Raw genomic sequence first — 13,700 nt, forward strand, 5'->3', positions numbered from 1 at the left:
TTTTAATTTATTGTGTGCAACAATCCTACTTTGCTCTTCACTTTATAAGTAAACTGAGGCACAGGATGATGAAGTGACTTGGTCAGTGGTCTGACTTTTTAAATAAGAAACTCAGAGGGGTGCCTGGGTGGCTCAGTCGGTGAAGGGTCTGAGTTCGGCTCAGGTCATGATCCCAGGGTCCTGGGATGAGCCCCGCATCAGGCTTCCTGCTCAGCGGGGGTCCTGCTTCTCCCTTTTCCTGTGTCCCTTTCCCCCACTCCTGCACGTGCTCACTCTCAAACTCTAGGTGGAATGGTTTGAGGCTCTGATTTCATGACCTAGTATCAATGTGTTCTTAACTTCTTTTTTAAGATTGTATTTTTAAGTAATCTCTACAGCCAACATGGGCTCAAACCTACAACCCCAAGATCAAAAATTGCATGCTCTACTGACTATCAGTCAGGCCCCCCCTTACCTTTTTCTATAAAGGGTCAGTTAGTAAATATTTTTGGCTTTGCAGGCCATGCAGTTTGTGTTGTGACTACCCAACCCTGCCATCATAACTCAAAAGCAATCAGACATCATGTAAATCAGTGGACATGATTGTGTTCCAATAGAACTTTATTGATGGACACATGAAATTTTTTTTTTTTAGGGATGCCTGGGTGGCTCAGTTGGTTAAACATCTGCCTTCAGCTCAGGTCATGATCCCAGGGTCCTGGGATCCGGTCCCATATTGGGCTCCTTGCTCAAGTGGGGAGCCTGCTTCTCCCTCTGCCTGCCACTCCCCCTGGTTGAGCTCACTCTCTCTCTCTGACAAATAAATAAATAAAATCTTTAAGAAAAAAAAGAAAAAAAAATTTTAAAGCAGGGGCTTGAACTCACGACCCTGAGATCAAGACCTGAGCTGAGATCAAGAGTCAGGCACTTAATGTTTGTTAAATGAGCCACCCAGGCCCCCTTTGAAATTTTGAATTACATATAATTTTCAGGTATTGTCAAATATTCTTCTTTTGATTTTTTTAAAGATTTTATTTATTTATTTGAGAGAGAGAGTGAGAGACAGAGAGCACCAGAGGGAAGAGGGTCAGAGGGAGAAGCAGACCCCCTGCTGAGCAGGGAGCCCGATGCAGGACTCGATCCCGTGACTCCAGGATCATGACCTGAGCTGGGGCAGACACTCAACCACCTGAGCCAGCCAGGCACCCCTCTTCCTTTGATTTTTAAAAATCATTTTATTTATTTATTTTTTTTAAAGGTTTTATTTATTTATTTGACAGAAAGAGACACAGCGAGAGAGGGAACACAAGAGGGGGAGTGGGAGAGGGAGAAGCAGGCTTCCTGCTGAGCAGGGAGCCCGATGCGGGGCTTGATCCCAGGACCCCGGGATCATGACCTGAGCCGAAGGCAGACGCTTAACGACTGAGCCACCCAGGCGCCCCAGTAAAAATCATTTTAAAATGTCAAAACCATTCTTAGTTTGCAGACCATACAAAAACAAGCAGTGAGCCGTACTCTGCCCACCCATTTTAGATGTTCCCTATATATTAAAGATATTATGCCATTGTCATTTATGTTGCAAATATTTTTACATCAATTTATTTTATGACTTCGTCTTTTTACTCTTAATCCTTCCATCAATCTGGAATTTATTTTGTTATATGATGTGCGGTAGGGTTTGAACTGATTATTTTCCTAAATGGTCAACCAGTTGTCCAAGCCATATGTAAAGAGTGCTTGAGAGTGTTAAACTTTCTAAAGTGTACTGACAGGCGTGGTAGGTGAGCTGAGCAATCTATTTGAACTCTAATGAAGTCTCCACCGCCCAAGGTCCCCTCACCTGTCATGGATTCTGAGAGAGGCCCCGTCTCTCTGTGACCAATTTGGGATTGTCTTCCAGGATGAGCTTAAACCAGCATTTCCCAAACTGGATTCCTTACATTCTTTCTCGGAGTTAGGTAAAGAGGGTCTGCAGACCAGAAAATACCTCAAACTGGGGCTTCATCAAAGAGTCAAACAGGCTTTCCTTATTCATTCAACAAACGTTTGCACTAGCTATGTGCGAGCACCATGTTGGAATCTGTAACAACAGTGATGAGAAATACAAAAACACAGTCCCTGCCCTTATATTTCTGTGGGAAAGTGAAATAGTTGTATCATATATGATGTGTGTATTTATTAACTTTATAAGAAGCTGCCAAGCTGTTTTCAAAAATGGCCACACTATTTCAGCAGGTGTGTGAGCGTTCTAATTGCTACACAATCCTTGCCAACTTTTGGTATTGTCATATCTTATCTTTTATTTTTAATTTTAAGTAATTAATTTTTTTTGTTCTTCGAGTGGGAGTGCCTCTCATTGCAGTTTTAATTTGAACTCCTCTGATCACTAATGACACTGAACATAGTTACTTGCTATTTGTATAACTTCTTTGGTAAAGTGTTTGTTTAATCTTTTACCCATGGGGGAAAAAACACATTGTTTATCATATTGAGTTGTGAGAGTTTTTAATATTTTCTTGGATACAAGTCTTTTATCAGATATGTGCTTTGAGAATGTTTTCTCCCAGTCTGTGGCTTGTATTTTCATTTTCCTACTGGTATCATGGAAAGGCCGACCCAAAGTTCGACATTTTGATTAAGTTCAGTTTGTCGTTTTTTGGATGATCTGTTTTTTGTGTCCTACCAAGAAATACTGGCCTAAAAAGAGGGTGCAGAGATTTTTCTCTTATGTTTTCATCTAGAAGTTTTATAGTTTTCATTCTAGGTTTGGGTCTGTAATCTATTTTGAGTTACTTTTTATATATGATGTGAGGTAAGGATCAAGGTTTATTTATTTATTTTTGCATATAGATGCATAATTTTTCCATCCCATTTGTCAGAAAGACTCTCCTTTTCTCATCAAGTTATCTTGACAGCTTTATCAAGATCAACTGATCATGTATGTGTGGGTCTATATTTATGGGCTCTCTATTCCATTAACATATATGTTTATCCTTATACCAACATAATATTGTTTTAACTGCAATTTATGTCTTGAGATCAGGTAGCTTAAGTCCTGCAATTTTATTCTTTTTATTATTATTATTATTAGGGGGGCCCACCCAGGCATCCCAATTTCATTCTTTTTCAAATTGCTTAAGCTACTCTAGGTCCTTCACATTTCTGTAATTTTTGAATCAGCTCACCAACCTCTACCAAAAAAACCTACTGGAATTTTGATTGGGGTTGCATTGAACCTATGGATCATTTTAGGGAGAAATGACATATTACCAATATTGAATCTTCTAATCCATGAACGTAGTGTATTTCTGTGTTTATTTTGGCTTTCTTTGATTTCTCTGAACAGTGCTTTATGGTTTCCCATGTACAGGTCTTACATATATCTTGTTAAATTTATCTCTAAGTACTTCATGTTTTTGATGATATTGAAAATAGTATTGATTTTTCACAATTCCATTTCCAATTGTCTATTGTTAATATGTAGAGACGGAATTATATATAGATCTTGTATCCTACAACTTTGCTAAACTCACAATAGGTCTAGTAGCCTTCTTGTCAATTCTTTATGATTTTCTATGTAGATGATTGTATTTTACCTGTTTTCCTTCTTTTCAATCATGTAGACTATCATATTTAACTTTTCTTTCCAATTTGTGCTTTTTTATTTCTTTTCTTGCCTTATTACACGGCCATGACTTCCAACACAATGCTGAATAGAGGCAGTGAGAGCAGACACCTTCGCCTTATCCCCAATATTGGGGTAAAACCTCCCAGCATTCCCTATTAAGTATGTTGTTTTAGCTGTAAGTTTTCACAGATGTTTTTTAGTACATAGAGGAAATCTTTTATTCCTAGTTTGCTGAAAGGTTTTTTTCAGTATCATGAATCTGTGTCAATTTTTGTCAAATGAGTTTTCTACATCTGTTAAGATGATGATTCTCATCTGATTCTTCTTTTCTAATCTCTTGGTATGGCAAATTAGATTAATTGATTTTCAAATGCTGAATCAACCTTGCATTCCTCAGATAAACCACCACGTGATCATGATGTATTTCCCTTTTTATACGTTGCTGGACTCTACTTGCTAATATTTTGTTAAGGATTGTTTGTGTCCAGGGTGCCTGGGTGGCTCAGTCGTTAAGCGTCTGCCTTCGGCTCAGGTCAGGATCCCGGGATCCTGGGATCGAGCCCCACATCAGGCTCCCTGCTCTGCGGGAAGCCTGCTTCTCCCTCTCCCACTCCCCCTGCTTGTGTTCCTGCTCTCGCTGTGTCTCTCTCTGTCAAAAAAATAAATAAAATCTTTAAAAAAAAAAAAAAAGGATTGTTTGTGTCCATATTCATGAAAGATATTGGTCTGTTTGGGGGGGGGGGCGCCTGGGTGGCTCAGTTGGTTAAGCGACTGCCTTCGGCTCAGGTCATGATCTCAGTGTCCTGGGATCGAGCCCCGCGTCAGGCTCCTTGCTCAGCAGGGAGTCTGCTTCTCCCTCTGACCCTCCTCCCTCTCATGCTCTCTGTCTCTCATTCTCTCAAATAAAAGGGTCTATTACTGTGGGGTTTTTTTTTCTTATAATGTCCTCATCTGGTTATGATATCAGGATAATGCAACCCTTATAGAATGAATTGGGAAGTGCACCCTCCTATTTTCTGGAAGAATTTGTGTAGAATCAGTATTCTTTCTTTCTTATATTTTGTAGGATTCACCAATGAAGCCATCTGGGCATGAAGTTTTCTTTGTGGGAAGGTTTTAAGTCACAAATTCCATTTCTAAATAGAGGACTATTTAGGTCGTCCATTTTTTCTTAAGTAAGCTTTTGTAGTTTTGCATTTCAAGGGATTTGTCTATGCCATGTAAGTTCTCAGATTTATTGACATAAAGTTGTTCACAAAATTCCCTCATTATCCTTTTAATGTCTGAAGGACCTGTAGTGATCTCGCTTTTATTCCACTGTGCAAGTGCTTCTCAAGCCTCTGCTTCTGTCACATTTCCTATTGTCTCATTGGCCAAAACAAGTCACAGGGCTAAACCCTGACTCGGTGTGGGAGGGGCTCCCCCAGGAGGGCGGAGACAGGCAGATGTGAATAAATTGGGAGCTATTACTTCAACAATCTGCCATACACACTAGCTCCTTGTGGAAAGTTTCTGCCCCTAAGGAACAGATTTATTCATATTACATCCTTAGTGATTTTGTGCAACCAGTTTTATTTATACAAATATAACAAGAGTATTGAACATTCATTAAGACCAGCTTATTGCAGGGGTGCCTGGGTGGCTCAGTCTTTAAGCGTCTGCCTTCGGCTCAGGTCACGATCCCAGGGTCCTGGGATCGAGCCCCGCATCGGGCTCCCTGCTCGGCGGGGAGCCTGCTTCTCCCTCTCCCGCTCCCCCTGCTGGTGTTCCCTCCCTAGCTGTCTCTCTCTCTGTCAAATAATTAAATAAAATCTTTAAAAAAAAAAAAAAAAAGACCAGCTTATTGCATGGTCTACCTGCCTGCAATTCCTCCTACATCTCTTTCTTCCAGGGCACTCATCACAACTGTAATTAAATAATTGCGTCTTTAGCTGTTCAGTGTCCATGTTCCTACTAGAATATAAGTTCCATGAGGACAGAGACTGTGTCTGTCTATCCGGGTTGAATCCCCAGCTCCTAGCGCATAGTAGATGCTCTACTAATTCATGTATTTGAAATGAAAACCTGTAATCTACAAGCTACTCCACACCTTGGCAATTACCTTCATGTCTAGGATATATAATTTGATAGGAAAATTGAGAAATGAGGTGGGGAGTCTATGAAGCAGACTCCACAAGCATGAACTGAGTACCTACTGCATGCATATATGATTCTGCTAAAAGAATAGATCTGGGGCCGGCAGAGCTGGAAGGGACAGTGAGCTCCCTTCTCATGGAAAGAATCAAAGACAGGCTGTACAAGAGGAGACAGAGATGCTGTAGAGGGGGCTTGTTTTAGCTTTGGGGAAGGTTTGGACTAGCCCATGTTTACGGTTCCTTTCATCTCCAATATCCTACAATTCCACAGCAAGGATTGAGTTTGAGGGAGAGAGAAGATGTGGAAAGGAGCACAAAGGGAGGACTCCAAGAGGTGGAAGGATGGGATTGTGGGGAAGAAGTTTCAGAGAACAGCAGGAGAAAGTTGTGGAGGGTGGTTGGAGATGCAGAGAGGTTTCAGAGGGGAGATTTTAGGTGAAGTTTCCACTCCCTCCCACCTCCCTTCTTTGACTCCTCCCTTGTACCTCTCACACGCACCCTTGAAACTGCTTTCCTCAAGGTCACTATTGAACACTATGTTCCTGTATCTACTGTGAGTGCTCAGTCCTTATCTCCCAGACCCTCCAGACCAGCCCCGAACACTGGGGAGCACTCCCACCCTCTAGAAACCCTTGCCCTCTGGTCTTCTTCTCCAGGCTCCATTGTCAGCCTATGTCTCGTTCTCCATGGGGCTTCAGTTTCCGACTTCCTTATGGGCACCCCAGGTTCTGGCCATGACTCTAGAGGGGCTCCTGAGACATGGGGTCTTGGCAGACTGCAGCATCACAGGACCCAAAGTTTATATGTGATCTGCCTTTTCCAGCATGTCCTTCAGCTGTGCCCTCAGGGTTGGCAAGGGCCAGTGGGCACAGCAATGACCTTAGAGGATGATACGGAACCTTCATCTGTGTTGAGTCCCCACAGGTTTCACCAATGTCAGGAGAGCAGTCAGAGCCCCCTCCTCTCTCCACTTCTCCCTTCCCCCTCCATCCCCTACAATCACATTGGTCTTCAGGTTTTATATCTGCAAAGTCACTGCCTCACATCTGTTTGTCCAAAGACCTTGTCCTACCAGAGGGAGGGAAAAAAGAGATGAAGTGGACAGAAAATTTCTTCTCATCAAGGACAATGCAAAGGACAGAAGGCATACTTGAGATAATCTCTCTCCCTTGACCTGCATCAGTACGGACTATGTGCGTGAATGTGTGTGCGTGCGTGTGTGTGTGTGTGTGTACAGATACTTGTGTTCATGAGTGCAATTGCGTGGGTATCATTCAGTATATTTGTAAGTTTCCAAGTATGTGTTTGTGGATATTTTAGTATTATTCATGTGTCCCATTGTGCGTGTGTGTGTTTATTATAGACTATTTAAAAAAAAACAGTTTTAAGTTTGTGGCAAAATTGAGCAGAAAATATAGAGTTCCCATATACCCCCTGCCATCACAAAATCACAGCCTCCCCCACTTAGCAACATCACCCCAGAGGGAGACATTTGTTACAATTGATGAACCTGCATGGACACATCATCACTCAGAGTCCATAGTTTATATCAGGGTTCAGTCTTGGTGTCGTACATTCTGTGGGTTTTGACAAATGTGTAGTGACGTGTAATCATAATTATAGTCTCATACCGAGTATTTTCACTGCCCTGAAACTCCTCTGTGCTCCACCTATTCATCCCTCCCGCCCCCACAAACCCCTGGCAATTGCCGATCCTTTTATTGTCTCCATGGTTTCACCTTTTCCAGAAGGTCCTAGAGCTGGGATCATACTGTCTGTAGCCTTCTCTGATCAGCTTCCTTCCCTTAGTAATAAGCATTTAAGATTCTTCCATGTCTTTTTGTGGTTTGAAAGTTCATTCTTTTTAAGAGCTTTATGATATTCCAGTGTCTGAATAGGACCACAGTTTATGTATCCATTCACCCTACTGAAGGATGTCTTGGAGGCTCCCAAGTCCCATTGTCCTTTTGTGTGAGAGAGACGAGGGGCTATGAAGGAGAGCAGAAGTTCACGATCTTGAACACATCATGATGAGTGATACCTCATGCGCCCATTGAAAGGACAATATTCCCAGAGGGGCAATGTCAGAAGAGCACCTACATGATTATAGGGGATGGGGGTGGAGGGAGAAGTGGAGAGAGAAGGGGGCTCTGGTTATTCTGACATTGCCCCTCTGGGAATGCTGTACATTTGAATGGGCACCTGGGGCATCACTCATCTACGATGTGTACAAGATCGTGAACTTCAACTCTCCATCATGGCCCTACGGGACCTGAAACTCGACCTGTCCGAGATGAAACTCATCACCCTCCCCTCCCTCACCCAACCTGGCTTCTCATCTCACGTTCCCATCTCAGCACATGACACCACCATCTGCCTGGTTGCGAAAGGTATCAGCAATCTGCGCATCTTCCAAAACTCCTCCCTTCCTCTCTTTGCCTCCTGCCCCCATGATTAGCGAGTCCTGTCAATTCTCTCTCCCAAACACATTCGGAATCTTTCTGTTCTCTCCAGCCCCAAAGCCACACCCTGGGATTGGACTTCTGAGTGAAGCTTCCACAAATCCCTTTACACAAGTAGGGTTGTTTTGGAAATACCAGGCTCCTCAACACGGCCCTGAAACTCACAAACATGCATGGGGCTTTCTGGCCTGCATTTCTGGATCTGACTTTGTTGCCTGCCTATGTGCGTGGTTTTCGATGGGAAAGCGATTTGGCCTGCTGGGGGACATTGTGTAATGTCCAGAGATGTTGTTGGTTGTCACAACTGGAGGGGGGGTGTTACAGGCATCTAGTGTGTAGAGGTCAGGGATGCTGCTAAACACCCAACAATGCACAGGACAGCCCCTCCCACAAGAATGATCTGTCCCCAAATGTCAATAGAGCTGAGGGTGAAGAACCCTTATCTAGAGCTGCTTAAAGCCCTCCACAAACCAGCACCGTCCTGACCCACTGATCACCTGTCCAGATGAGAGAGTATAGAAAACAGGAAGTGTAGAGAAACTTTATAGTAATTTGACATAGTAATTTTATGACTTTTGGGCTCCCGTTTTGCGTGTCTTTTAAATTCTTTTTTAAATCAATTTTTAGAACAATTTTGAATTTACAGAAAAATTGAGCAACGAGTACAGTTTCTATATACTCCCTCCCCCAACACACACACACACACACACACACACACAGAGTTTCCCCTATTAGTAACATCTTAACACTAGTATGGGACATTTGTTACAGTTAATGAACCAATTTTGACACATTAGTATTAACAAAAGCACACGCTTTATTCAGATTTCTCCAGCTTTATCCTAATGTCCTTTTTGTGGTCCAGGATCCCACATGACATTTAGCTGTCACGTCGTCTTAGGCACTTCTTGGCTGGGGTGGTTTCTTGAGCTTTCCTTGTCTTTGATGACCTTGACAGTTTTGAGGAGCATTGGTCAGGGATCCCAGAGGGTGGCTCTCTGTTGGAATTTTCCCGGTGTCTCCCTCATGGTTAGGCTAGGGTTACGGGTTTGGGGAAGGAAGATCGCAGACACAAGGTGCCATCCTCCTCACAATATATCGTGGGAGTACATACTATCCACCTAATTATGACTGCGGATGGTGGCCTTGATCCCGCAGCTGGGTGACATTATGTGTACGTCAGGTTTCTGCACTGTAAAGTTCCTTTTTGTTCCCCCTCTTTCCACACTGTACTTCTTGGAAGGAAGTCACACTGTGCAGCTCCACCTCTTTTGGAAGATGCAGTATCTACATAAATGATTTGGAATTCTTCTGCACATCAAGTTTGTCCCTTGTCCTTCAACCATTAATGCATTTGATCATTTGTTTGTATCAGGACGAACTCATGGATATTGACTTTATTCTTGGGGTTATAACACAACACGACATTAGTTTAGTTTCTCGACTCGCTCTAGCTTTGGCCCCAGGGGGCTCTTTCAGTGGGCTCCCATGGCCTTTGACACACCCCATCATTGCCTGCTGTTCCTTGCTTTCTGGCACCATGCATGTCTTTTTCAATTTTATTTTCCTAGAAATTAATTTTTATTGCATTTTATGGATTGGGGGGGGAAAGTGGTTCTTCAGTGGAGAGAACTTGAGAAGCACTGCACAGATCTTCCAGCAGCTTCTTCTGCACTATCAGCTGCAGCGACCTTGGGCTGAGCACACCAGGCTTGCACCTGCCCCAGGGCCCTTACAGTGCTCTCCTCCTGGAATGTTTTTCCTTCAGCTCTTCCTTTTCATCCTTCCTGTCTTTCCCTATCTCCCCTCCTCAGAGAAGCCTCCTCCTCCCAGGCTGACACAGCCCCCACCCCAGCTGTCTCCAGCACTCTTGCTTTGTTTTCTTATAGTCCCAGTATTTTGTCCCCTGCTGAAATAATCTGTTTGACATATTAACAATTGCTTCTAAATGTAAGCACCAGGGCACCCGGTTGGCTCAGCTGATGGAGCGTGCGACTCTTGATCTCAAGCTTGTGGGTTCGAGCCCCGTGTTGGGTGTAGGGATTACTTAAAAATAAAATCTTAAAAAAAAATGAAAATAAATGTAAGTGTCACGAGGACAAGGATAGACCTTGGCATGTACAATATTGTGGGTTTTTAAAAAAATATTTGAGAGAGTGCACAAGCAGAGGGAGGGGCAGAGGAAGACAGAGAAGCAGGCTCCCCACTGAGCAAGAAGCCCTACATGGGACTCCATCCCAGAACCCTGAGATCATGACCTGAGCCGAAGGCAGATGCTCAACCAACCGGATGAGCCACCCAGGTGTCCCTGTGGGTTTTTTTTTTTTTTTTTTTTAATATTTCAGAAATGTCTCCCTGAGATCCCTGGATGTGGTGGTGGTGGGGGGGTCCTGAAAATAATCTCCTTCTACTGAGGCCAAACTTCAGAGAGGCCACCATGAGACACTGTGTGGGTGGGGAGAACAAAAACAGGGGCCATGCTTGAATCCCCATCACTACAGTTTAGTGTGGGCAAGAGGTACAGAGAGGGAATCCCAACCATCCTCTGCTCTGAGGTCCCCACAATTACTGGCCTCATCCAACCCCATTTGAGGGTCATGAATGGTTGGAGAAGGTAGGCTAGCCTCAGAATGGAAGGGCAGCATAGTGGATCAGTGGGCTCAAAGCCTCCTTTCATTCTCCTTGCCATGTCACTTTGGGGCTCTCGGCCTCAGTGTTTCTGTCTGTAAAGTGGGTATGATACTCATTATGCTCGAGATAGTGTGAGGTTAAATGAGACTGTGCTGGGCATAAAAGACTCTCAAAAGTTGTTACCTGTTGGTATGATCTCCAAAGGGCACATGCATGCAGAATTTTGCAGATGATTTTTGGGGGCTTCACACGCTTCCCCGAAACCTCGTCCTCAATCCCGACCTATGAGCCCTCTAAGTCATCCCCACCCCCAGCTTCATAACCAGAGCTTGTCTGATGAGTTAGGAGGTGTGAGAACCAAAGGCAGCCCCAGGTGAGGGAGGAGGTGGCAGGCGAGGACTTGGGGAGGGCCGGAGGGGAGCTGTAGGCCACCGCCTGCACACAGGGGAGCCAGTGTGTCTGGAGCTGCCTGGGCCCCAGGAACAGGCCCTCAGGGGCAGGTGGGACCTCGGTTCCAGCTGGCTGTGTGTGGGTGGGGAGGTCTGGCCCAGCCCGGAGTTCCAGTTGGCCCGGTGTGGGGGCTGGGCCAGAGGCAAAGGCAACTGTGCCCAGCTCCTGCACCAACACCAGTGGACGCCCCCAGGCCCTCCAGCCCAGGACAGGTGAGGGCCTGCGGGCCCCCTCCCGGGGGCCGGAAGCCTCTGACTGTGTGTTTACAGTGCATCCCCCCCAGGAGTGTGTGCTAGTTCGAGTTCGTCCCTGGGGTCCGCAGAGGTCATGAGAACCTTCCCAGAAAGGCAAACACGAGTGTGAGCCAGCAGGACATGCCACGCTCACAGGAGTGGCAGCCCATAATAGCACGCCCTTCCCGGCCAGGGCACCTCCCCCGGCCAGGAGCCCCAACAGTGCCACGGATGGGGAAACCAAGGCCCAGTGGGGAAAGACGCATTAGGTCTTTCGGGGGGATTGGGACAGGAGCCGAGGCACGTGCATCGCACACGTCAACATGTGTGTTCAAACACATACACACTGGCCCCTTTGTGTGCCCACACCCACCTCCTGCACAGGCACATCCAGGCAGGAGGGCCGATGCCCCAGCTCCCCTCCCTCGGGCACACCCACCCCCGCTCCAGTCACACGCTCTGGACCATGAGACCCACACCTCAAACACACCTGTGGAACGGATGTTAAGGGGACCCAGGAATTTCTACAAAGTGTGGGCTCAGGGACCACTATGTGGAGGGGGGCTGTCTCACGTAGACTTGCTGTAGTGCTTTCTCATCTCATAGAATTTTATATAGTTGAGAAAACACTGATTGTTCTGTGTGTGTGTGTGCGTGCGTGCGTGTGTTTTGAATGAAACGCCCTCTGTAGTTGTAAAGGCAGAAACTCACACTATACCCCCTTACACGGAATTCACCCACCTAGTCTCACTTAGATCTGACACACACATGTGATCTAGGTACAGACAAATAACCGTACACACCCACAGAGCCATTCAAAACACTACTTACACACACATAACCCCCCCCCACACTACAGTCATAGATTCACAATCAGGCACACCCACAAATACACTCACACATAAAGAGGTAAGTTCAGATACTCAATTTACATTCAGGAAACAGATCCATATGTGCACCTTGTCACACTCATGCTCACACACAGATCCATGCAAATATCCCCAAATTCACACTGATGTAAACAGCAGCTTCACACACATACACTCAAAAAGTCACACAGGTCAAGAAGAGATAACATACAAACCCAAACACATACGTACACTTATTATACACACGCAGTTACACCCGACTGTACACACTTAGACACACAGGCCCGCAAAGACTTAACACAAACATTTGTGCATTCACAATTCCTTACAGCTAAGAGGCACACTGCAGATGTTTTGACACAAAACCACAATGGAATACACAAGCAAATATTTAAATATCCACAAAAGGGGCTCAGAGGTTTGCAAGTGTATCCATTCATAACCATTCAACCACATTGATAGATACAAGTAGTCACACTCTTGGGTAAATACACATGCCCTCAATTCCTCTCCTAGGCTCCTTCATTGCCACTTCTTCACACCCTTATACAAAACACAAATACATCTAGATGCTCACAAATATGCACACTCGCAGATCCACTGACAAAACACAAATACACACTCACCACGCCTATATCCTCTGGACACAGACACTTACACAATACAGATCCTTGTACACACAACACACATGAAAAGCACGGACACACACACGTGCTGTCACACTCCCACCCAGATATGCACACGCACACACCCTCAAATACACTCACCACCCGACTACATTAGGGACGCACACACTGATAAGAACACACACACTCTTGTACGCTCACAATACGCAATCGGACACAGGTGCCCCCACGCACACGCTGCCTCTTGGCCAGGAATGACAAGCCCGCATGGATGCTCACGCTCACACCTAAGGGTACACACTTGGGCCAGCACACACATCCGCAAACAGAGGGTCCCTCACCCTCCCCAGCGCACGCGCGCACACGCACTCCTCCGCAGCCTCCCGCCACCACCGCAGTCCGGGCCCGCCCCACCCGGCGGCAGGCGGCCAGGCGAGGCCAGGGCGGGCGGGGGACCGGGTCGGGGTCTGGGCCGGGGGCGGGGCGCACCTGGGCTCCGCCCCGGGGCGGGGCCGACGCTGCGTCGCGAGCGCGAGCGGCCGCACCTGGCTCGGAGGCGGCGGCGGCGGGCCCCGTCCGGGTGCGAGCGCGGCGCTGCCCAGCTGGAGCGAGCGCGGAGCCGGCGCCCGCAGCCCCGGCGCCGCCATGGTGGAGGCGGCGCCCCCCGGGCCCGGGCCGCTGCGGAGG

General features: G+C 46.1%; 1 protein-coding gene across 1 annotated transcript in view; it reads left to right on the top strand.

Moving 5' to 3' along the window:
• Nucleotides 1-7,999: 7,999 nt before the first annotated feature.
• CAMSAP3 (calmodulin regulated spectrin associated protein family member 3) overlaps nt 8,000-13,700 on the top strand; it is a 20,136-nt gene continuing 14,435 nt past the window's right edge. Inside the window, exon 1 of the mRNA XM_044913103.1 lies at nt 8,000-8,132. Coding sequence (XP_044769038.1) covers nt 8,000-8,132 — 133 coding nt within the window. The remainder of the gene's footprint in view (nt 8,133-13,700) is intronic.

Source organism: Neomonachus schauinslandi, chromosome 1 (assembly GCF_002201575.2).
Source record: "Neomonachus schauinslandi chromosome 1, ASM220157v2, whole genome shotgun sequence".
NCBI lineage: Eukaryota > Metazoa > Chordata > Mammalia > Carnivora > Phocidae > Neomonachus > Neomonachus schauinslandi.